Below are 24,939 nucleotides of genomic sequence, written 5' to 3'. Positions count from 1 at the left end.
TTATTAAGTAATTGTATATCATGACACAATGTGCAGTTTGTCTCTATCACTGTTTTGAGGGGCTGCTGTAAAATGTCAGAGTAGTAAAGGGAGAGAGCAAGATTCAGAAATATTAACAACCCAATAAAATGCCCCTCCCTCTCTGATCCCTCCCTTTAATGTTTAAGTAGCGGGTTGAGGACCAGGGGTAGAGTACTGTCGTATGAAGTAGCCTGCGGAGCCCTTTGAGACCGGAGCTGTGATTCAAGATACACAAATCAAATGGACCTGACTTGGTGTTTGTTAGCAGGAGGAGGAAGATGTTTCACAATGCACAAAGACACGAGTGCAGGCCCTGCGTGATAGACATGGTTCAGTGCTCGTCAAAGATCTAGGCCTGTTTGAAAATGTCCTGCCCGGCGTGGAAGGAGATGAGACCTATAACCTTCAACTAATAAAAGCTTTAGACATAAATCAAGTCTGCGTGGCTCCCATTTATTCTTATGTTACAAAGGATGTATTCACGTGGTTGAATGATAGTTGTAGCTAGGTAGGTGTGCTTCATACATCTTGTTAAATTATGTGTTCTCATAATGTTATCCTATTTGTTAAAATAATATACCCCTATGTTACGTGGATTACAACCTATTTTTGTATCCAACGTATTTTTGAAATACTGTAAATGGTCAGTCTGTAAATGGTCATGTACCCTGGCTGCTTTTTATTGTATTTTGAATTTCACTCGTTCTGGTCCGATCATTTTCATGTATTAATTCCCACCTGCAAACTCCAGTCCATTCCATCCATCCACAAATAAACATTCCATCAGCAGGTTTATATTATTACGCCTAACCTTCTCATTTTAGGCAAAGTATAAGACAATACTATCTTAACAGTATAATTGTAACCATGATATAAATGGAGTCATTCAAGTAACAATATTTAAATACTCACATTGTTGGGTAAGACAGAATTTGGTTTTATTCTGAATCCAGTGAAACAGATTAGCTGATATAAAAACTTTCAGGTGTTTATATATGTTTATGTTTAAGTATTTGGCAGACGCTTTATTCCAAAGCGACATACATAAAAAAAATACTTAGCCTAAAAAACAATCACTGTAAAAATTATAATATTTTTAAGGAAAGAATGTTGTTAATACAATTAAATACAAAATATCAAAACAAAGTGTCAAGACAGAATAAACTGCTGCTGCAACAACAGTCAGAGATACAGTCTATAAGGTCCCTAAGATATATAGTGTATTCATACATCGTTTATGTCGGATGTATATGTAAATATAACCTAATCATATATTGTTTCTTAAACTTAAAAATAGCTGACCATTTTTTTCCCCTTCTCTCGGACGTCTGGTCACTTATAGCATGTAAGAATATTCTATTAAAAAATGAGAAAACGCATGAAAATCAGTGGTATTCAGTGAGGTATGATAAATTAAATGCGCTGACAGTTCATTGCTCCTGTCAAACGGATTACACTGAGTGCAGCGGATCATCATTCCAAGATGGTGGCCCTTCATCTCGTCAGCGCCAGTAGGCCGTAGCGTTCGATGGGCCTTCTATGATATAGGATTTCAATGGTGTCAACTTTTTCATCCTAGACAAACCAGAAAGGGCTTTTTACAATCTACCGTAGTAGACTCTAGCTCTATTTATTTCAATATGAATACCTAAAGTTACAGTATTTCTATTATAAGTCATTTAGCCATACCACATCCCCTCCTGCTGTATAATGAGCTGCTGTTATTTTGGTGTGGACTAAACGTCCACACAACACTGAAGAATCTGAAAGGTATAGGATATTAAAGATAAAAGGATGTTGATTTGTTTGAACGAAGATTAACGGTTAAAAATTGACCAAGTTACGAAGTCAGAAGTAGTTGAAGTGTCAGAGAATGTGCGAACAGACTTCCATTGTAACCCCTAAAGTGGAATATTTTGAGTATTAAATATTTTATAAATCTGAAAAGAAGTGCGCGATTTCAAGCTAATCTGAACAATTTAAAATTGAAGAAAAAAAAAGTCTTGAATAAGAAAGAAAGAAAGAAAGAATAAAAATGTAAGAAGAACTACATGAGGGCTGCATGAAGCACTCACCTAATCTATCCCAGGGTAATGCTGGGATGAATCGTAACAGCTCCGAGAGACAAGCCATTATCCAAGCCGTGGAAGAGGTCGCCGAGCACCCGGGTCTAAAGTGTAAATATGGATAAAAAGCGCCCGGGGAGCGCCCATGACGCAGCCGCTCACATGCCCTCCTCCGAACCGCCCTGGAGTAGAGCCGTCCAAGCGCCCCCCCCCCCCCCCCCCCCCCCCCCCCCCCCCTTTGCAGAGCAGAGTGTAGCGGCTCTTGGCAGCGTCGCTATAACACAAAAACAACTGTTGTGTGGCGTAGAACCAAAAGCCAAAGGAGCACCGTCTTAAAAGATAGAGCATACGAAGTGGCTTGAGACAGAGGTCCGAAAGGGTCCCTGGATGGTGGGACAGCCCAAGCGGCTGCCGTAAGGGCTTATGGTGCTAGCCATTTGTATGATACGCCGATACGTCCGACCTGCTCTAGCGAGAAGGTGACGTAATTTGTCTGGGAAAGCTGGGAGATTCACACCTTACAACTACAACGTACCGGCGTACCAAACAAATGGATAGCACCATTAGATAGCGGAGAAAGCCAAGCGTATCTCCAGTAAGCACTGTAGGAAACCAAGCTCGCCGCCCAACTCACAAAGAGATGGGTCAACGTGGTTGTTGTCACACCACGGAGAGGAAGCGCTCCACTTCACCGCGCAGAGGACGGAAGAGAATGGCGCTTAGGCACTCTGGATAGTGTTGATAACCACTGCTGGCAGATTCTGCCCTGCAGGATCAACCAATCCGAAGCCAACACCGACACATAGGGCCGGTGATGCACTGTCCCGTCCCGTGCGCTTGTATAAGCACAATCGGTCTGACTGAGACCAGCCATGACGCCGCTAGTTATGGAAACGACAGAGCTAGACTGCTACCGGGGACACCAGAACCAGGTAAAGATCCTCCTGTTTGACCCGCTCCAAAAGAGGATGGAGCAGTTGAGGCGGCGAGAATGCAAACATGAGAGGCCGCGGTTAAGGAGGGCATGCCATTGGGTCTAACCCCAAACGGGGAAGATCCTGATGGCTGAGAGAGAACCAGAACCTGCAATGAGTGTTCTCTCTGGACGCGAAAGGTCCACCGAGCCAGACATGAGGTGCGACCTGAAGTTCTGGGTGCCCACGATATGCAGGGCTCTCGGCTGGGCTGAGCAGATATGACACTAGGGCTGTCACTTTTTATTCGAAGTTCGAATATTCGTTCGAAGGTGGGGTGAAAAATTCGAATTCGAAGTGTAATTCTCCATTCGAACTGTGTGTGCTGCCGTCTCACAAGAACTTCAGACCATTTTAAGTAGTCTGCTTTCGATCCAGCAGGGGGCGCGCTAACATTTTATATCAGTTTGACCTGTTGCCGACCCTCTTGGCCTGGCTATCTGTATCGAATGTTGAATCAACATTCTATACAGATAGGCCAAGAGGGCTTTGAAACAAAACGTAACTGAAGAGAACGCGAACCGAGATACGGCTATTAAAAATGGAGAATTGCGAGGAGTACAATGCTGAGCGGACCATAACGACACCATCACATTTAAAAAGCAGCATATGGAAGCATTTTGGCTTTTACACCGTGGGTGGAAAAGTCACAAACAAAGACAAGGCCGTTTGTCGTCTTTGTAAAAGAGAGCTGTCGTACTTATCGACAACATCAAATTTGCGCACTCATCTGCTAGCTTACCACCGAAATGTAGCAGCAGAGGAACAACTGCCGAGCGGAGCAGCACAGAGTGTACAGCCGCGCGAGTTATTGTTAATGTGTAAAAGACAGCCGCACTTGTGTGTCGGAGCTTCCTTTTGTTGTGTTTACAAATGTGTTATCAAAGATGTGTTTTTATCCTGTGCTGTTATGAATTCAGTAGGTATACGTGATTTCCACAAGAAATAAAAAGAGCAACATAAAAAATCAAGACTGTTGTCGTGTTCTATGGGGGGGGGGGGGGGGGGGGGTCGAATGTATTCGAATTAATTATGGACATTCGAAATTCGTTCGAATTTCATTTTTGGAAAAAGTGACAGCCCTATATGACACCCTGTCTTTTCTGATCAGAACATCTCGCGGCACCAGGTGAGGAAAAGGAAAATAACCAATTTTTCAACCGACATACCTCCCAATTTTTCAACCGGGAGGTACGTCCCACCCCAATGCGTCGACGAGTTGTCCGTAAAGACCACAACGTAAGACGTCACTAGAAGAGAGTCCCCTTGAGAAGTGCGAAGGGGGCTTCCCCAATATTCCTGGTCTGGCAACACAGAGCCACCGATGTGGTCTACACCACAAGGGGCAGACGCAGGGGGAGCACAGGGTGGACAGCTGCCATCAGCCCCAACAGGTGCATGATAGACAGTGCGGTCACGCTCCTGTGAAAGCGGGAGAGGCTAGAGCCTCGCTGTCATCGTGGCCGAGTAGGGACACTCCCATCGACTAGCCGACGGCTGGGGAGCGGTGAGCTCTTCCCAGTTGATGGCTGAACCCAAGGAAGAGCGATGGTTTATCACCGTCATGTTGTCACTTCTCGCAGCTTCCTCTGAGTGGCTAAGGACAAGCAGGTCGTCAAGATACAAAATAATATTTGTATCCCTTGATGCCTGCAGCACCAGCACAACCTCCACACACTATGAGGATGTGCGCACCATCATTGCCACCACTAACGGAATCCAACGCCCAAATAGAGATCCTAGGTAAGCAGGGGGCAGTACAAGGATCTTTTGGGGCTTGTAGTCCCAAATGGGACTACAAGAAAGGATTAACAAATAGTTTTCCTAAAATTAATGAATAGCAGTGCTGTGCCATCATGCTGCCTTTCCAGTGCCATCATTTAACATTTCAAAATAAGGTTTCATGACGTTGACATTGTGGCTGACGTCAATAATTGTATCTATACATTTTATTTTATTTTTAATTAAGAAATACTTAAATTACTTTAAATGATCATTTAAAAAAAGTTTTGCAAAGTTCGGTTAAATATCACAAAGAACAGAGAATGGAAATAAATAAACGCATGCACTATTCTTATTCTCAATGTTCTCAATGCTGTCTTCAAGGGCAACATATTTGCATAAGAGGAACAGAAGATGCTCAAGGAAAATCAGATATTTCCATATTGATGTAACCTTGGGATCTCAGGCTCAAACCTGAGGATGTGGTTAGAGTCACTACAGCAACAATCTCCTCACTGGTGTTTCCCTTTCTTCATAGTGTTACGTATTTTAAGAATCTAAGCTACCCACACATAGACCCTATGAAGCAGGACCAAACATATAAGCCGTAAATACTATACATAGCCACAAGGGGAGCAAGACCTTATTGAAGGCTGCTCCACCACAGAAGGCATCACGTTTAGTTAGGTGAAGAAGCCGAAGCCATTACGTCACCCCGGCCACGCCCACTACATGGGACACGCCCACTTGACGTGCTCTAGCAGGGAATTCGAAGGAAACAGCCCCAGAGATTTTCACCCACCCCCGCAGAGAGTCATGGGCCTTTGCCCGTGGCTCGAAGTAGCTAAAGTTATATCTCTCACACGTGTTCAACACGCTTCCTCTCCTTATGCTCCATAGTCATAGTTACCATACCGAAACATGCCGACTCATCGTCATCCGCTTATCCGGGGTCGGGTCGCGGGGGGAGCAGCTCAAGCAGGGGGCCCCAGACTTCCCTTTCCATGCCGACTTTATAACGAATAAAGTCTGTTAAAAGCTATCCCGGATTTGAACCCTTTCCTTGAAGAACAACTCAGCAATAGTTACATCTTTAGTCATTTTGCAGATGCCTTTATCCAAAGAAACGTAAATGTCGCTACCATCTTTTTTTAATAGTGCTGTAGAAAATAATAAAAAACCACATCAGGGAACAGGGAAGAGTGCAGAGTATCTATAAGAATTAGAAAAACAAGCGTAACCAAGTTTCACCTCCAGCTCAACCTCCTGAAAGCTCTCTGAGACGGACCTTGTTCAGATAGCCGATCCCAAGTTGACCTTTGACCACTAAAGTTGTGACCTCTTAGTGCCAACTACAAAGTTTAATTAACAATTTTCTCGGAACAAAATTAGACTTCTACTAACGCTACTAATAATTGATATCTAAGTGATGAAGTGATCTTTAAATCTAAATGCGTGTCTAAATCCGAAGCCTGATAGTATTTCATTCTGAAATGTATGATTTCATTTCAAAATACCCTGCACACACTGTAACCATCTGAGGTCAAGGTGGTGCTTCGATTTGGCTACAAACATGCCATTTTGTTTAGTGCTGTCAATATCTTTATCGATAAGTTTTGCAAAATTTAATTTAAATAACACGAAGAACAGAGAATTGAAATAAATAACCCCCTGCACTATTCTAATTCTTAATGGTCTCAATGCTGTCTTCAAGGACAATATATTTGCATAAGAGGAACAGCAGAGGCTCAAGGAAAATCTGTTATTTCCATATTGGATGTAACCTTGAGATCTAAGGCTCAACCCTGAGGATGTCTTTTTTAATATTGCTATAGAACAGAATAAAAACAACAACAGGGAACAGGGATATTTGTGTGCATGAGGACTCTGTACTGCAAACGAAATCTACCTTTGGGTACAAAATAAAGCAAATTGAACTAACTTGCACTTGAACTTGATAGGTCAATGCAATGCTGTGGTCCAGTTGTGCATTTGGCATTTTAGCATTTTAGTACAACGCTGTATGTCTGTGACTAGGTATTATTGGTTAGGCTTAGTGGATTCAGAAGAGGGAACATCTGTGAACAGGTAGGATGTTGTTTTGAGCTCTGGATCCCGTTCTGTGGTTCTCCTTGCCTCTGGAAGTCTGCCAGAGGAGCTGAGGGCGTCAATATAGCTGTCAATATCTTTCAATTCAATCTTAAAGCGTAACTTTTAAATTAAATTCATTGACAGACCATCAGACCATGTTTCGGGTGCGAGTCTCCGCGGTCCGTCTCCTTGGTGAGCGTTTCATCATATAACAGCCAGCCATGTCAATTATGTTGCAATTTGATGAATAATTTATCAAAAATAATAATTCTTTAAAACACACACTTATATGTAGCCTACATATAAATACTTATTGTCATTTTTTCTCTTGTAGGCCTAATTTAAGCCATGGGATAGGACCTATGTGACGCAAATGTTAAAAGCAGGATTAACAAAACAAATTGACAATGGTTTGCAAAGTAAATGTTGCACATTGTATAAACTCACGTGTGTCTGTGTGTGTGTGTAGGCCGGTGGCGGAGCCAGGGGGTGGCCGGGGAAAAATGCGGAACCTTTCTCGCACCGCTATTACACTGTCGGACCCTTTAGCCGCGCGCAGCGCGCACACGTCCTGTATTTCAATTAGTGATGGGAATTTCGATTCACTTAGAAGATTCATAGTCCTTTGAGTGAATCACTAAAAAGATCCGAATCTTTTGAGTCCTTTGAATCTGAATCAGTTGAAATTTTGTCGCTGAATGAGCCCAGCAGCCCACCCCCTAGTGCCTAATGCGCACGCTCACAGCAAACCACTGTAATGCAGTTTTGAGGATATCCAGGGGAAATACGCAAGAAGGACTTTCTCAGCGCAGGCCGAACATTATGGAACATATTTGAATATTAAAAAGGATGCATTGCAAACATCGGAGATGTCGCCAACGTGACTGCTATCTGAATTAGGAAAAAAACGTATGGATTAATTTTTTTTCTCTTCGAAGCTCGTCAAACACAGAAATATTCTGAGAGTTCACATAGTCAGCAAACAACTTTATTTTTAATAAGCCACTTTCATTTTAGAATACAATCTCTCGTAAAATAATGCCTTTGTAACAAAAGAGTTTAACGATTTACAGTACGAGCCCGTCCCATTTAGTATGAGTCCGTTGAGTTGGTCTTTCACTCAACAGGATATGAGTCCGACCCATTCAATATGAGTAATTTAAGTTAGTCTTTCACTCAACCAGATACGAGTCCGACCCATTTCAACTGAGTCCTTTGAGTTAGTCTTTCACCCAGCCGGATACGAGTCAGACCCATTTCATCTGAATCCTTTGAGTTAATCTTTCACCCAGCCGGATACGAGTCAGACCCATTTCATCTGAATCCTTTGAGTTAGTCTTTCACTCAACCGGATACGAATCCGACCCATGAATTCGCTCAGTCTATGGATCTGGATCTGTGTACAGCTCTGTCTACAGGAAGTTCTTATTCAACCACGCAGCTGGCAGCTCCGGGTCCATATGCTTAATCTAAGTTACTATGCAGATGAAAAACGGATGTGTTAATGTTGTTATAGACCTACAGTTTGATGACATTCGTGCATCGTTTTAATAATGTCGTCCGTAGCAGCCAGAACCGAAAGATTCGGGTTAATTTAGACCACGGACTCGTGACTCATGGGTGAATGTAAGGATTCGGTTCTTTGAATCCGATTGACTCAGATTCAACCATCACTAATTTCAATTAAACGGCTCAAGCATGGCCTGAATGCCTGCTACCACCTGACGCTTCGACCGGCACCTGCGGCTAAGTGAAGAAACCCAAAACAGAAAGGTATGATATCATAATGGATGTTGTTTTTGTCTTCTAATAACTGTGACTATCCCACCCATGACTATCTATTTTGCAAAGTTTAGAAGCAAGGTAGATCGGAGGAGAACATAGTAAACTGTTAAAATTGCTATATGCTATATTTGATAACTACGTTGCGAGATTGTGTACAGTGTTTTAATATAATCTCTCTCAAGTCTCTACACGTATTTGTTTTTGCAACTTCAGATCGACTTTCGATCTAGTTATTTGCTGTTAACTGCTATTGTTGCCAGAACGTGTTATGATTGTGTCAGGTATATACAGTATTTATGCTGCATTTTGGTGTCATTAAAGAGGGAAAAATAATGAAGAGGAAGAAGGCAGACATAGCGTCCTTCTTCAGGGCAAGTGGAAAGAAGTCAGCTAAGGCAAAGAATGAGGGTGAGATGGAGAAAAAACAGGCAGAGAGCGAGGATGAGGAGCCCTCAGAGAGCAGCAACTTAAATGGACCTCCAGGGGCCGTATTCACAAAGGATCTTAGGGCTAAAAGTAGGTCCTAACTGGCGAATTTAGGAGTAACTCCTAAAAATAATGGGCGTGTCACTCTTAAATTTAGGACTCCTAACTTTTTTCACTAGGAGCAATTCACAAAGTATTTTAGGCCTAAAAGTAGCACCTAAGTGCTACTTAGGTGCTTAAAAGGAGAGCTTAAAAGTCCTCAAGAGGACTCCTAACTCAGTAAGACCTATTCACAAAGAATCGTAAAATGCCTGCGAGACGAAATGTTAGGGTATTCAACTTGTTGTGGAGTTAATGCGCGATGCAATAACATCCCAGACTAACAGGAATAATCTGATTAGTCCCGAAATAAAATGTTTGGCCACACTACGTTATTTAGCAACAGGGGAAATGCAACTTTGCAATGCCGACGATTTAAAATTATCGCAACCATCAGTCAGCCGTGCCATAAACTTTCCTTTGGACATTCAACAATTACACAGGATCAAAGCCTACTTCATGGCAATTGCAGGTATGCCCGGTGTGGTCGGTGCTATTGATGGGACGCACATAAAAATAATTGCGCCATCAAAAGACGAGTACGTGTTCGTCAATAGGAAGAAAGTGCATTCCATCAACACCCAGGTTGTTTTTGATGCAAATTTTAACATAGCCTACTGGATGTTGTTGCAAAGTGGCCTGGATCTTCAGCTACCCATGATTCGCACATTTTAATGGTGAGCGGTCTGAGGCAGCTTTTTGAGATGTACCAGTTGGGTGTCACTTGCTGGGTGACATGTGACTATCCATGCAAGACGTGGCTCTAGACACCCTACCTCAATCCACAACCGAGAGCACAGTTAAAGTATAACATGTAAGTGATTACGCAGATTACGCTTAGTCCTATGCTTAAAACACATCGTACTGGCTCTTTCACGCCTTTTATTTGTTGAATCCATAATTATTATTGTTTACTGATTTCTTCCATATATGCTACAGCACACAAACATACACGAAATGTTGTGGACAGAGGAATTGGGCAGATGAAACGTCGGTTTCATGTCCTCCACGGTGAAATATGCCTCACCCCAGAGAGGGCAAGCACAGTAATCACTGTATGTGCCATTCTACACAACCTCTGCAAGCGGAGGAACATTCCACAGCCAGACGATGATGATGATGATGATGATGATGATGATGGCGATCAACATGACAAGGAATTTGGCCGTGTGGAACCGAGTGGACAGGCATTTAGGGATCACTTTGAAAACACATTTTAGGTAAACACCTTGGCACAAATCAGTCAACACTTCGGTAGTTCATAACATTTATTTTCTTTTAAATTTTACGTATTTTTATTGTTTGCTTTCTCTCTCTCTTGAACGTGCAGGCTACAACGTCATTATCGTGGTCTGCACAAAATTGTCATCATGCGTGTATTCTGCTAACTGCACTATAACTACTTAATAGGAATTAATTTCTAGTAGGGATGGGCACGAGTGGTAAATTTCAAACTCGAGTGATCGAAGGAATTCCTCGAGGATCAATCGAGTACTCGTTTAATCAAATCTATTTTTAGAATGTGACGCATCTGCAGCAGGAATAGGCTTGATGATGAACGGCAATATTACCAACCAATGTAATGCTTATTCTCCATCAAAACAGTCTGAGTTATCAGAGTATTCATTATTTATTTTTGCAAACGTTCAAAACACATTTTCCTTACAAAAATAAATATGCGTCTCACAATTTAAATCACGTCGAACCAAGGCCTGCAACAGTTTAAAAAAAACAAAAACAAGTAGCCTAACCATTGCAAATAATTTAAAGCTGCAAATAAAACGGCAGCAAATGGACTATGGAAATACTCAGCATTGTGATCTTCTCTACACGGCCGGGATTACAGCTGCGTCTTGCGGCGGTTAAAATAGCCGACACACTTGGTTGCTGCAGGTCTGCTTTCCCGAACTCACCGTTGTGTTTCAGGAGCATATGTTGCCGCATAGTACTTTCTTGTAGCTCGATTTCGCTTGGCATATTTTACATTTCACCTTATGATCTCCTATTTCTTTAAAGTATTTCAATTCTTCGCTTTGCTTTGCTTTAACCGCCATCTCTTAACTTTTTTAATTCTGGCGTGCCTGCACACGGCACGGAACGCGCCACACAGAAATGGATACATTTCATTTGCTTTGTGCCCACGGCATGCGTTAGTGGCGCCGACAGAAAATTGATACATTTGCTTCAGAAAACGTTGTTTGTGTGTGTATATGCAAACTCGAGTTTGCCTGTCCCACCAACCGAGTTCATTTGTAACGAGGAGTACTCGAGTAATCGATTCCTCACGCCCATCCCTAATTTCTAGCCTAGGCTATTTCCTTGTTTTTCGGTGATTCAGTGGGCTCGTCTGAACAACCAATCACCGAACTGACCGCTTCTAAACTCGTGCACGAGAATTGACGTAATCCATAGCAATGGCGCGTCACTCTTAGTTCACTCTTTGTGATTTATCCTTAGTAAGAGTAGGTCTCAGCGGCTTTGTGAATAACTTTTAAGAAAAAACTCCTACGTAAAATGTTTTAGCGCGAGTTAGGAGCACTCCTAGCGGTAAGATAAAATGCTTTGTGAATACGGCCCCAGGTATACAGTATGGAGACTCACATATAGTACAGCTTGGTATGAGGTTATCTTATTTACAATTGGCTTAAAGTTTGTCTATTCATATACAGGTCAGGTTGAAAGTGCATTGTAAAACATATCAGTTCGTTTTTTCAGTACATTAAAGTATGGCATATTTGTATTTGCTACCCAGAGACACTTTCACTAATATTATACTTTAGCTTATAGTGTGTTTGTTAAACACTATATAGCATGCATTATAAAACCTTTAGGAAAATTACCTGAACACCTTATTGTAATTATTTTAGATGTTTCTGAAAGATTGATCGAGAGCAGGACAGAAGAGTCCTACCTGAGGAGTGGCCCCAGTGGACCCTCAGGTAAATTGTCAATCTTACATTGTATGTTGTACTCTTCTGCTAACTTTTCCATCGATATTGTCCACAAGTTTATATTGTATATGTTTAATGCTGTAGAAAATGATTTTTAATCTTTTGTATCTGTGAAATACTTGGATAGTGGATCATTACACCTTGTGGAAAATACTTTAAACACCTATTAATGTTTTTATATATATATTTATATTCCCACAGAAGATTCAGACAGCGAGAGAGAGGAGCCTCCAACAACGAGTGGCGGCCCAAGTGGACCTCCAGGTATACTCACTCTTTCACACATACTGGACACTTTGCACTTCTAATTTTGTATCCTTGTTTTGTATTCCTGATGATACACTGAGAGAATTGACTTGGCTTGTCGCCATAAACTGAGGACATCTCTACTATAAAATAGAATACCTTGCTGTCAATGCATATCTGTACAACCATTGTTCGACTCAGTCGTACAATACAAATAAAAACACAAATAGCAATCGGTAAATCAACAGTTAAAAAACAAGTATGAATACAGAATAAGTGTATATTCTTTTTTAAGTTTTAGCTTCTTTGTTACTTTGCCTTTAGGTATAAGAACAATTTAAATATATTGAATACTTTTCTATTGCACCTTCACCTGAATTCCGAATAATGTTGAGATGTTTGCTGTATGTGTCTTAAATAGCTCTGCATCTCCTGGTGAGACACATGCTTGCCACCCAAAAATGATCACTGGCCCCATCCTGGCCACCCCAATGGAAATTTCCTGGCTCCGCCACTGAGCATGTCAAGTCGGAGTCTTCTCTTTTTCTGATGCTGGCGTGCGTTTTGGCAAGGCCATGGCTTGGCCTCACACTAGTCTTCATCATGTTGTCTGCGGGTTCTACTGTGTTTATTTTCTCAGACTCTTCATAAATCCATAGCCTTCTCTTGAAGTCTGTGAATGTAACCTCAAGGCTTATCCTCATTCTGTGTTACATGTTACATGGACGGCTAGTGGCTTGAAGGAGTCTGGTAGTCCGTTTAATACCATGGCCATGGTCAGTCCATCACTCATGGTCTCAGCCGCATCTCTCAAAGCAGTAATGACGTTTTCCGCTCTTATCATATGGCCAGTAGCACTCTCGTTCTCTGCCATGCTTAACTTGTTTAAAGACGTGTACAGTTTTATATTTGAGGCTGGCTTTTTCCAGAATAATGTTCCCTCAATATTCCGTGGGCTTTCCTGCCGTCATCGGCTGCATCGTGCCTGATCAGCGATAGGCTTTTCAGCATAGCAATCAGCATTCTTCGCATCATCTTGGGGTAGCTGTTCTGTGTTGGCGCTGGCAGGCTCATTCAATATTGTCCCTTTTAGCTTACGAATGTGCAAGTGGCCTAGGAATCTTGTTTCCCACAGTTCGTATTTGTCTTCTGATCCATCGAATAAAAGCTTTGCTGCAATGATTCCTGCCGTTGTGCTTGCCATTTTTGCTTACCCGCCAATTTCACTCGGGGGCTATTAGCCTCTTTGCTAGTCTCTTAGCTTGCTATACTTTCATTGCTAAGCTAGGTTGTTGTCTTCTTTAGCTTTCACGTTATACGTCGCTACTCACGTTTCACTTCTTCTGAGAATCACTTATCTCCAAGCTGGTACACAAAGCATTCACCTTAGCCTAAGCATGTCCAAGTTCCGTGCCTATACTGCGCGGCAACTTCTTCCGGTAATCCGTCAAAGAAGCTCGTTAACTTGCTTGTGTCCAAACTCTTGCTGGGCCCATAACCTGTTAAGCTGAGATGGGGCAGTGACTCCTCGTTTCTGGCGTGGTGAAGAATAAGCAAAGCCATAGATTCTCTTTAGCCTTTATGGCGTATTTATTCTCTGGAATACATGACTGACTACTGTCCAGTCAGTTCACAGCAATGTACAACGTGACAGTTGACCTGCGCGTTACTTCACTAGAACGTAGTGACATCATGAAGTTGTCCCTTCAGAGTAAGGGCGCAATCATATATTAACACTTAACAATGTCCTCCTTTCTTGATATCGGCTTAAAAAGATTGAGTCACAAACGTTTACAACTTAGATATGTTGACATTGGGCTGGAAGTCTGCTTCATCGATCCTGCTACGATTACTTGTTTCATTTGACACGTTGTTACTGTCCTAAACTTCTATTAAAAAGAAATGGGACGGAAAAATTAAATGCCTTATTTACACTCACAAAGGAATGAGGAAAAGCGAGCCAGTTTGTTTTGATTTCAATCCAAGTTGAATCATTGGGCAGTCTCTACAGTGTCGTGTCAATATAGAACATCTCGTTTATTGATGAGTCAAGCCACACTTAAAGTGTTGGACAAGGATCAGTGAAGCAGAACAACACCTGTCAGGAAACCGGAAGAATGATTGTGCATGTTTATGAGCCAACCCAGGAATTAATGTTTCCATGACAGCTTGTCTGTTTGGTTGAGGGGAAAACAAAACTTAATTTGTTCAACCACTCGATCAAGAAATAGGCAGGAAGGGTTTAATCTTGGTGAACCAACGTGTTCACCAATATCCAAATGTAGGTTGAAAGGATAGGTTAGGTTTCGAAATGACTGAACCCATAGACACAACACCTTAAAGGTCGGGCTGCACTCTATAACACTCACTACACCCCACTTCTGACATGATGGTGATGTTGATGATTGCGATGACGATAATGATGATGAAGACGATGATGAAGAGGCTCGGCTAAGCAGAGCGCCCCCTCCGCCCCGTCTGATCCCCTGCAGACAACCTGTCGTACATCGAGCACATCTTCGAGATCTCGCGGCGGCCCGACCTGCTGACGCGCGTCATCGAGTACCGCACCACCGTGCTCAATATCTCCGAGGACGACGAGATCGACACCAAGCTCACGCGCATCTTTTTTGGTAACTGGGTAGAAAACCTAAATTCATCAACTTCACAGATCAAGATGGATTACTGCTTGTAAAGGAGCCGCCGGCTACGATCGAACATTCTCCAGTGGATGTAAGTCCGTTAGGACTAGTTTATACTTTCTGTTGTAAGTGCCTCGGCATAGGACTCAGCCAATATTGCTCTTTGTATGATGGGAGGCAGATGAAATTCTTGGTCCGGACGTGGATGGGTCATCTGAAAGGACTGAGATGTGCTCAGCATCTCCAACATTATAGATGAAACTACCATTTGCAAAAAATGGAGGGCTACGCAAATAATCTGGAATGAACTGAGGCCAGGTCCTCGATTGGTAGTGTTGGCTATGTAAGGCTGGAGAAGGCTATTTAAATATATTAAAGATTTGCGCGAGAATCTATATCCCTCCAGCAAAAAGTAATCCGAATATGCCAAGATGTCGAGCCGTGGTCTTATTAATCGCTCCCGGTGGATTGCACAAATAATTTGCGCTCCGATATCAACAGGCCTCTCATCAAAAGGGCATGCCATTGTGAACACATGAAATCTGCGGTGAACACGGGTTTAAATGTAAAACCGGGTTATGTTCCACACTTAACCTGCGCAAAACCTGCTCCGACCAGGTTTGATTCAGAGCATATGTTTCTATAGTAACTAACATACCGGGCCCTATCTTGCATCCGGCGCAAGTGACTTAGTCACTGGCGCATGTGTCGTTGCTAGTTTACAACTGGCGCAGAGCGTTCTTTTCCCACCACCGCCACTCGCCGGTACATTTTCAGACATCATCCGCCTGCCCTCTGAAGCCGAGATCATCAAGTTGGCCCCCCCACCTAAAAAAGCATGAGGTCACGACACAAAGTCAAAGATTGCAATTCATGCCTTAGTCATAACAAATATGTCGTTCTGAACAAAGGAATCAATGAAACAAAAGACAACCTTTAAGCTTAGGCATCTTGCAATGTACCGAGACACACCCAATGCATTTCCAATAAGGCCAGATACATTTACAATAAGGCCGATACATTTATAATAAGGCCGATACATTTATACGAAGAAGTAATTAATGTTTGCTTGGCTCAACAGTTTTAAATATCTGTCTGTACATTGTAAAAGTACTATAACCCTTTTAGTGGACCAATATAATTATAGCCATCGGTTTCTAAGGATGCTTAGCTAGGCCTATATGAGAAGCTGTTTCAATGGTGGTTCTTTCTTGATTCAGATGTCGTTCAAAATAAGTCCAAAAGTCCATATGAGACATCAGACAATATTTAAAAACGTTTTTCTAAAATATATCTATTTTTAAAGCCAATATTTGCCTTGAGCCTTTAGTCACTCCATCGATTGAGAAGTCATGTGCTTGAGATGGAGAATTCATCTCACATCCATCGTTTCACACCAACATCATCATTTGTTTTAATTTTGAAACACCAGATGAGTTTACACTAGACATCACAGAGAAAAGGTTTCGGACAAGAGGGAGGAAAAAAACCTGGCCGACTAAAACGCCAAACATGACGCAAAATAATAGATTTAAAGTGTTCCAACACAGACAACTATGTTATTATCCAATGTATTGAATTTACCTTATTCATGTCCCTAAAGGCTTCTCTGGACAATGATAGTCTGACTGGGAATTATATATTGGAATAATTATTCCAACTAAAATTATACCTCTAACTAGATAGATAAAAACTATCTTTACAAAGAAAAAAGACATATATGGGGCACACTTTACATGTGTGCCCCATATAAAGTTGGATGTGTACCCTGGACCAAGGGTTATGATAGGAAAAATATATTTTGAAAAATAAATTTTTAATGATATCTGCATTATGTGTGCATTACACGTGTACAGCTAAATGCTGCTTGTCACGTCATTGGTTACACAGAAAATTAAATTCCAATCAGTAACCTCCCACCGCACGAGAGAGAGGGATGTGCATCATGAAGGAGGTTACTTAATAACACTAAATTATTATATTCAAACTTTACCGCGTGAAAGAGCGGCTTACAAACCACCGACTTGGCTATCCTGGTGCATTATGGGATGTCTGGATATATAAAATATAAAATATAAAATAAAAATAATACTAATCTTGAAAATACCAACCAAATAGCTAACAAAGACTGTTGAAGTTAAACTAAAGTGTCATTTATCCGCCTGTAAAATAGCGAAAGCGCTGTAGAACCGCCCACAAAGCTACTTGCGCTTTGCGCTTCCCACTTGCGTTTCAGACCGTTAAAATAGGGCCCACCGTGTTAATTTTGGAACGGAAAACCTAGGGTTACCGCAAACCCTGGTTTAACTTACCCGGTTATGTGATAAAACCGGCTTTGTGGAATTCCCCTCAGGCCTAGGTTTGTCGTTGCTTATGCCAACCGGTCCCGGTAACTCTTCTAAAGCCAGAGTGTCGTCTGCTTTCATGTCCAAGTTTCTGCCTAGTAGTGATTTGTATTTTTCTCTTTTTTTGAAAGATCGAAGCAATGACGACCTAATCGACCCATAATCAACCTGTTCTTAGCCCCTTTCAATTGATGCTCAGCCATATCATGTTTGTTGTGGTTCTGCCACTCAGGTTATTTCCAGTTGAGACCTTCAATTGAACACTATTTACTGTGTATCTCCACCTCTTTTTCAGACATCATCCGCCTGCCCTCTGAAGCCGAGATCATCAAGTTGGCCCCCCCACCTAAAAAAGCATGAGGTCACGACACAAAGTCAAAGATTGCAATTCATGCCTTAGTCATAACAAATATGTCGTTCTGAACAAAGGAATCAATGAAACAAAAGACAACCTTTAAGCTTAGGCATCTTGCAATGTACCGAGACACACCCAATGCATTTCCAATAAGGCCAGATACATTTACAATAAGGCCGATACATTTATAATAAGGCCGATACATTTATACGAAGAAGTAATTAATGTTTGCTTGGCTCAACAGTTTTAAATATCTGTCTGTACATTGTAAAAGTACTATAACCCTTTTAGTGGACCAATATAATTATAGCCATCGGTTTCCAAGGATGCTTAGCTAGGCCTATATGAGAAGCTGTTTCAATGGTGGTTCTTTCTTGATTCAGATGTCGTTCAAAATAAGTCCAAAAGTCCATATGAGACATCAGACAATATTTAAAAACGTTTTTCTAAAATATATCTATTTTTAAAGCCAATATTTGCCTTGAGCCTTTAGTCACTCCATCGATTGAGAAGTCATGTGCTTGAGATGGAGAATTCATCTCACATCCATCGTTTCACACCAACATCATCATTTGTTTTAATTTTGAAACACCAGATGAGTTTACACTAGACATCACAGAGAAAAGGTTTCGGACAAGAGGGAGAAAAAAAACCTGGCTGACTAAAACGCCAAACATGACGCAAAATAATAGATTTAAAGTGTTCCAACACAGACAACTATGTTATTATCCAATGTATTGAATTTACCTTATTCATGTCCCTAAAGGCTTCTCTGGACAATGATAGTCTGACTGGGAATTATATATTGGAATAATTATTCCAACTAAAATTATACCTCTAACTAGATAGATAAAAACTATCTTTACAAAGAAAAAAGACATATATGGGGCACACTTTACATGTGTGCCCCATATAAAGTTGGATGTGTACCCTGGACCAAGGGTTATGATAGGAAAAATATATTTTGAAAAATAAATTTTTAATGATATCTGCATTATGTGTGCATTACACGTGTACAGCTAAATGCTGCTTGTCACGTCATTGGTTACACAGAAGATTAAATTCCAATCAGTAACCTCCCACCGCACGAGAGAGAGGGATGTGCATCATGAAGGAGGTTACTTAATAACACTAAATTATTATATTCAAACTTTACCGCGTGAAAGAGCGGCTTACAAACCACCGACTTGGCTATCCTGGTGCATTATGGGATGTCTGGATATATAAAATATAAAATAAAAATAATACTAATCTTGAAAATACCAACCAAATAGCTAACAAAGACTGTTGAAGTTAAACTATAACCGCTGTTTGAATCACTGTGCATCTATACTCCCCGCGGTCAAGCCTTAGCAGACGTCGTGACATAACTTATCTGCGGCGTAGTTTGATTGTTTGTTTTTTCAAACAAAGAATATGTCTGAACTGTGAGAAAGATTGTGTCCAATGTAGTCCTGTTTTGCTTTTGACAGACACATGGTGTGCATTCCTTGAAAGGAAATAAAAATGATAACAACAATAATCCACTATTTCAGTGTTAAAGTCCCATGTTTGAGTTGGATTGATTAAAATCACAATGTTATGTTAGATGATGCCCCTCCCAGTTAGTAGGTGGGATAGCATTATTGAAGACACTATCGGTCCGCACTGAGATAAAAGATCTGTAAATATGTCCCCGCTATGTTAAGCTACGAGCTAGCTGAAATGTTACACATCATTGAGACTTTAACACGAAAAACAAACAAAAAACGCATAATGTGGCATAACATGGGCTCTTTTGGGGGCACCTCCCCCAAAAAGAGCCAATGTTCAGTATGTATATGCAACAGTTACACCTTCACCTGTTCCCAGTGCCAATGACCAAGACTTTTATTTTGAAGCTTCCCAGTAGCTGTGATCGGGGATGTTGTATTCTGTATTGCTTGCCATATAGTGTGTTGTACTATTGGATTGATTTGTATTTCTATGCATTTAAGTTGATGTTATATATGAAGCCTTTTGCTCTGCTTACATTAAAACGTTACCCACTGCATCGAATGGCTGGGATTTTATAACTTGTAAAGCAAAGGGGGGGAAACTGGTTGTCTGTCCGCTATAACTATTTTCTCCTGTGTTTTATAAATGGAGAACGTTACTCCAAGAGTTGTGCATCCATTCTTTCAAGGGAAACATAGCAAACTAATCCACCCATCTAAAATGTCTTCAAATTCCAAGACATTTAAGACACTTTCAAATTCAATGAAGTATCACAATTCCTTTCTTGGCAGCGATAAAGACCAGTTCCTATACAGTATTTTAAAGAAATGATTATGATCCTAAAACTAGTAGGATCAGAGAAAAACAGGTTAAAAACACATGAGATTCACAACTTCTAAACGTGGCTCGCAAACTAGATCTAAATGTGGCTAGCAAACGCCAGTTGAGCTTTTGAGTTTTTGGTTATAAGAGGATTTTAAATATTAAAGAATTATGTTACAAGATTTCAATAGAGAGATAACAATGAAGAAGAAGAAAAGAAGAAAATTACGTTTTTTGTGTGGCTCAGTCAATTGCAGGTGATGTCAATTCTGATAGTATGTATGACTGGTCCCTGAAGTTTGATTTTAGTGATTTGCTTACAGTTTAAGGAGGTGGAGTTGGATGGGATAAATACATGATCAAACGTGGCAGGTCTTGCACAGAATGCTGTAAAATAGTAGAGGTAGCGTGAATAGAGTTGTGTTGTGTTGGGATTTTGTGAGGATCATGAATGAGGCTAACATTGTTCAACTTGATGCTGGCCTTAACCACTATAACCACTATAAGTAGGGAGTGTGATGGAAAGAGAAGATTTAGTGTTCAATGTAAATTTTGGATGAAATGATGATGACATTTCTCCTACAAAAAGGGGCCATTTTGTTTTGAATTCACCACTGCTCTAATAAGAAACGTTGTAATCTCGGCTTTAATGGCGAGACATTAAACGATCTCTTTTGTTGATGGTCCTTGCCAGGTCTGCTTAGATAAGTTGCTTGATGGATAGATGGATCGCTTTGATTGGTTGGTTAATGTGTGTGTTTGAGTGGACTCCAAGAGGACAGCTGGTACATTCTGTTGGATAGATTTAGGGCTGGGCGATTTGGCCTAAAAATAAAATCTCGATTTTTTTCTAACTAATGGACGATTTTCGATTTAAACCTCGATTTTTTTTTTCTGTTTTTCTCTAAACAAATTCCATTGAAACCCATGTACGTGTGTGGCGCTTATGGGGTGTCGCACCACACTCACCAACACAGGGGTCTACAACCCGCTGATTTAAGAGTATAACGATTATCAACAATCATGGAAAGCTGAGTAGGTTTATCAGTTTTAATAACAGTATGAACAAATAGAACACAAAAATGACAAGTTGTCCTTTGTATATCTATAGTAGCAATAGCACATGCTAAACAAGGACAAAATCTACTCAGAATAATTGAATGAACTGTTTACATCCATGGCTAACCAGTGCATGAGAAGGAGATGACAGGAGACTAATGTTTCACTCTTTCTATTGCTCTAATTTGAGCTCTTACTGTTGTTATCTAACATACCATAGTCATTTAATTGTGTAAAAGTGTGAAATTACTGCACCTTAAAAATGACCATGAATTAGCTATACTCTCATTTGCATAGTGATTAACATTATGAATTTCAATTGTGTATACCAACTGTATGTTGGCTGACATTTAGCTATAACTTTTTTTCCCTCCACTCTAACCAAGGATGCCTGTTTTTAAATTCCCTAGCCTGACACCCAGTCTGAAAGGCTGGCCAGGGGTTCTCATCTAAAAGTAACAAGGAGATATAAAGTGGGATTAAAACATTGTCTTCTGTTGACTACTTATTATGTGGTTTACACATTAATATGGGAGGACTGGACACACACACACACACACGCACGCACGCACGCACGCACACGCGAGAAGGAGGGGCTCGGCCCGCCAACTAACGTGCAGAGATGCAGGGGCAGCTTCGCGCTTCGTAACAGAGACAGGGCAGAGCGCGCAGCGGGAATTTTATGAATGGTGAATGTAGGAGATAACTTCCCCTGCTTAAAGTATTTTATTGCAGTTATACCCAACCGATATTTCCGAAAAATAAACACAGAAGTGAAAGATCTGTCACAAGACGATTGATACGTATCCGTGCACATTTTTAACTGGGTATACGCAAATCCTGGTGCGTTCCTAGTGGGTATACGGCGTATACCTGCGTATCACGTAGACTACACCACTGCTTGTAACTAAGAGAACACACATGTGAGTTGTTGATCACAAATTATTTGTATACATAACGTCATCTTTGCAAAAGACGTTTAACTGAAAAGTGTTTCAATCGACCCGGCTCTCCCCCAAGTCTGTCGGGGGCGAGGTGAATGTGATTGCAGTAGGCTGAGTTTTGCGCGCGTTCTGGAAAGTGAGAGAGGAGGCTACTACGGAGTCTATTCAGCAAAACAAATCGGAAGAGTCTAGAACTGTTTTTAAATCGCGATTTTTCGGTTCAGCCATTTCACAAACCGTAGGAAAGAAAAAATGCAAATTAATCGATTAAACCGAAAAAATCGCCCAGCCCTAGATAGATTACAAGGGGAACTTAAACTGTTTTAAGTCAACCAGTAAAAAGTATTTTATACCCAAAATTATATTGATTTTGAATGAAAATGCCATTGACTCAAAAGTCTGGGCCAAGTCATGATTAATAACGATTATTTCTCCTTTGTAGAAAATTCAAATTTGTATCTGTGTCAAAGTGGCAATTATTGTAATGGGGATTTAAAAACACATTTCAAATCTGGTAATGGGGAGGTTAAAACATATTTCAACTCTGGTAATGGGGAGGTTAAAACATATTTAAAATACTGTAATGGGGATATTAAAACATATTCTATTCTTGAATTGTGTATATTAGAAAACATTTAACACTTGAGTTAAATGTTCACTTAGTTTGAAATCAATCTATTCCATGCTGTTCAAATTAGCTCGTCATGTTTTGCAAGTCACCTGTCAGGCAAGTCACACGTTAGTAATGTCGGTGGGAAGAACAATAAAAACATGTGGTCAAGTGATGTCTTTTGTTTTTGTTGTGAAGTTGGTCAGATTGTGTGTCTAAGTTGGTCATTCTTTAAGAAGAAATTCGGCAACAGCTCAGTTAATACATCCTCCAGCTTTTACGTTCGTCAAACTCTTCTACATTAACCCACTGGAGGCCATGGCAACAGGCTGAACACATGTTTAAATGGGTTTCATTGAAAGAGAATAAAATCAAAGATGTATTTTACACCTTTCAAATGCGTCATTATGATGTACATTGTTAAACAAAGTCCTTCTGGTGTGGCTTATCATGGTTTAAATGAGACTGAACTGAAATGCTGTTTTGTCATTGTCCTAATCTGAATATAAATATTATATTATATATTAAAATATATTTGCTAACTGATTGTGTTGTCTGGAGCAGTTGTCTTTGAATTTAATACGATGTATACATTTTGGAAATACTTCATTTTACTTGCACATTGCACATTGTACAGGGGTAGTTAAACAGATTCAAATGACTATTACTATATTATTCTAATATACTTGACTTGTTTCTGTAGCATATTTTAATGCGGTTATATGTGGTTCTGGTTCATGGCAGATGACTCCACAGTATCATAATAGATCCTTGAAACCAATTGTAGTTTTGAGCTGTATGTTTAAAAATTCCTATAAATAGGTTTATCTTGCAGGCCAAAAGTTGCATGCCCATTGCAAATCTTCAGTATGTTTATAACGTTAGATAAAAAATGTCCTACTTTCTTGACATCGGCTTAAAAATATTGAATCACCAACGTTTACAACTTACAAATGTTCACACTGGGCTGGAAGTTTGCAGGAAAGACGAAATTTCATCGATCCTGCTAAGTTTTTTGGGTTAATTTGACACCTTGCTACTGTCCTACTGTCCTTAACTTCTATTAAAAAGAAATGTGACAGAAAAATAATGTGCCTTATTTACACTCATAAAGGAATGAGGAAAAGTGAGCCAGTTTGTTTCTAGTTCAATCCAAGTCAAATTGGTGGGCAATCTCGACGTGGTGGTATGCATATTGAACATCTCTTTTGTTGATGAGATCAACCACAAATAAGAGGTTGGACAAGGATCACTGAAGCCGAACAACAGAGGACCTGTCAGGAAACCCGTTCCGAGGAACGATAAGAGCATGTTTATGAGCCAAGGGCGTAGGGCTGGGCGATATGGCCTAAAAAAAGAATCCCAGATTTTTTCACAAGAAATCCGATTTCCGATTTAAATCGATTTACAGAAAAAGGCATCATGGCAGGCCCTGCCATTGTAAAAAGTATAACCAGTAACATTACATAAAATGTAAAATATAAAATATTTTTTTTCTGTAAACATAAAATATTACTAATGTGTTCATAAATATACAGTGTTTTGCAAATGATAATTGCCTTAAAAAAAAGGGAATAGTAACGGGAGAAGAATGAGAAAGACGCACACGCAGCTCTTTCCTTCACTCGTCTGTATTGAATGAGGAAGAGGAGCCCGATCCCCCTACTGGAGCCCCGAGGCATTACCAACAGATCAACGAATTACCAACAGATCGACGAATTATTAAACCACACAGATATATTTAAAATGAATTATGTTTACCTCAAAATAGATTATACATACATGAATAAATTGTTGTATACAGCTTGTCACACTCGCTGCCATGTTTGTGTATCACTTTGTTAAATGCCACTCTGTGCGGGGGGAGGGCTGAGCCCATTCCGAACTACGGGAGCTGAGAGGGAGGCGTTGGCGAATGTTGAAGAGAAAACCGATTTTCATTTAAACAAGTCGACGTGAGCTACACACTCGAGTTAATCGATAAAATCGGTTTATCGCCCAGCCCTACAAGGGCGTAACCACGCATTCTTTGGGGGGGTCGTGTCCCCCCCAATGTTGAGAAAATACCAACCTGTCCCCCCCAATATACAGCAGGATAAAATGTAAAATATATGTTCTCTTTTTATGAACCCTGTCAATGGATCGGTCTCTTGTTATGTCTTATTTATTTTCAATTTATTTCTGTTTGTTAAGTGTGTGAATCCCCCCTCCTAATTGTACACTTGTGCGATTTAGTTTGAAACCACCTCGCGACTTTCTGCGTTGTCATGGTTACCCCACACTCTTTCTTCAGTGAGAGCCAAGA

General features: G+C 40.6%; 2 protein-coding genes and 1 long non-coding RNA gene across 3 annotated transcripts in view; all 3 read left to right on the top strand.

The window, feature by feature from the left end:
* Nucleotides 1–453, top strand: part of LOC132475712 (C-type mannose receptor 2-like) — a 72,693-nt gene extending 72,240 nt beyond the window's left edge. The window contains exon 8 of the transcript XR_009529968.1: nucleotides 194–453. The gene's annotated coding sequence lies outside the window, so the exon portion shown is untranslated. The remainder of the gene's footprint in view (nucleotides 1–193) is intronic.
* A 14,410-nt stretch (nucleotides 454–14,863) lies between these two features.
* LOC132445601 (astrocytic phosphoprotein PEA-15-like) lies at nucleotides 14,864–15,868 on the top strand (the record flags this gene model as incomplete). The annotated part of the gene is made up of 2 exons (XM_060035688.1): nucleotides 14,864–15,007; nucleotides 15,779–15,868. Coding segments are annotated over 2 exons (231 nt in total), but the record flags the coding sequence as incomplete, so codon positions are not given.
* A 6,458-nt stretch (nucleotides 15,869–22,326) lies between these two features.
* On the top strand, nucleotides 22,327–23,021 carry LOC132475778 (uncharacterized). Its single transcript, XR_009529987.1, has 2 exons — nucleotides 22,327–22,549; nucleotides 22,583–23,021. It is a non-coding gene; the product is annotated as an uncharacterized LOC132475778 (long non-coding RNA).
* Nucleotides 23,022–24,939: the final 1,918 nt, after the last annotated feature.

The sequence above is a fragment of the Gadus macrocephalus genome, chromosome 17 (assembly GCF_031168955.1).
Source record: "Gadus macrocephalus chromosome 17, ASM3116895v1".
Taxonomy (NCBI): domain Eukaryota; kingdom Metazoa; phylum Chordata; class Actinopteri; order Gadiformes; family Gadidae; genus Gadus; species Gadus macrocephalus.
This window is presented reverse-complemented; position numbering and strand designations above follow the sequence as displayed.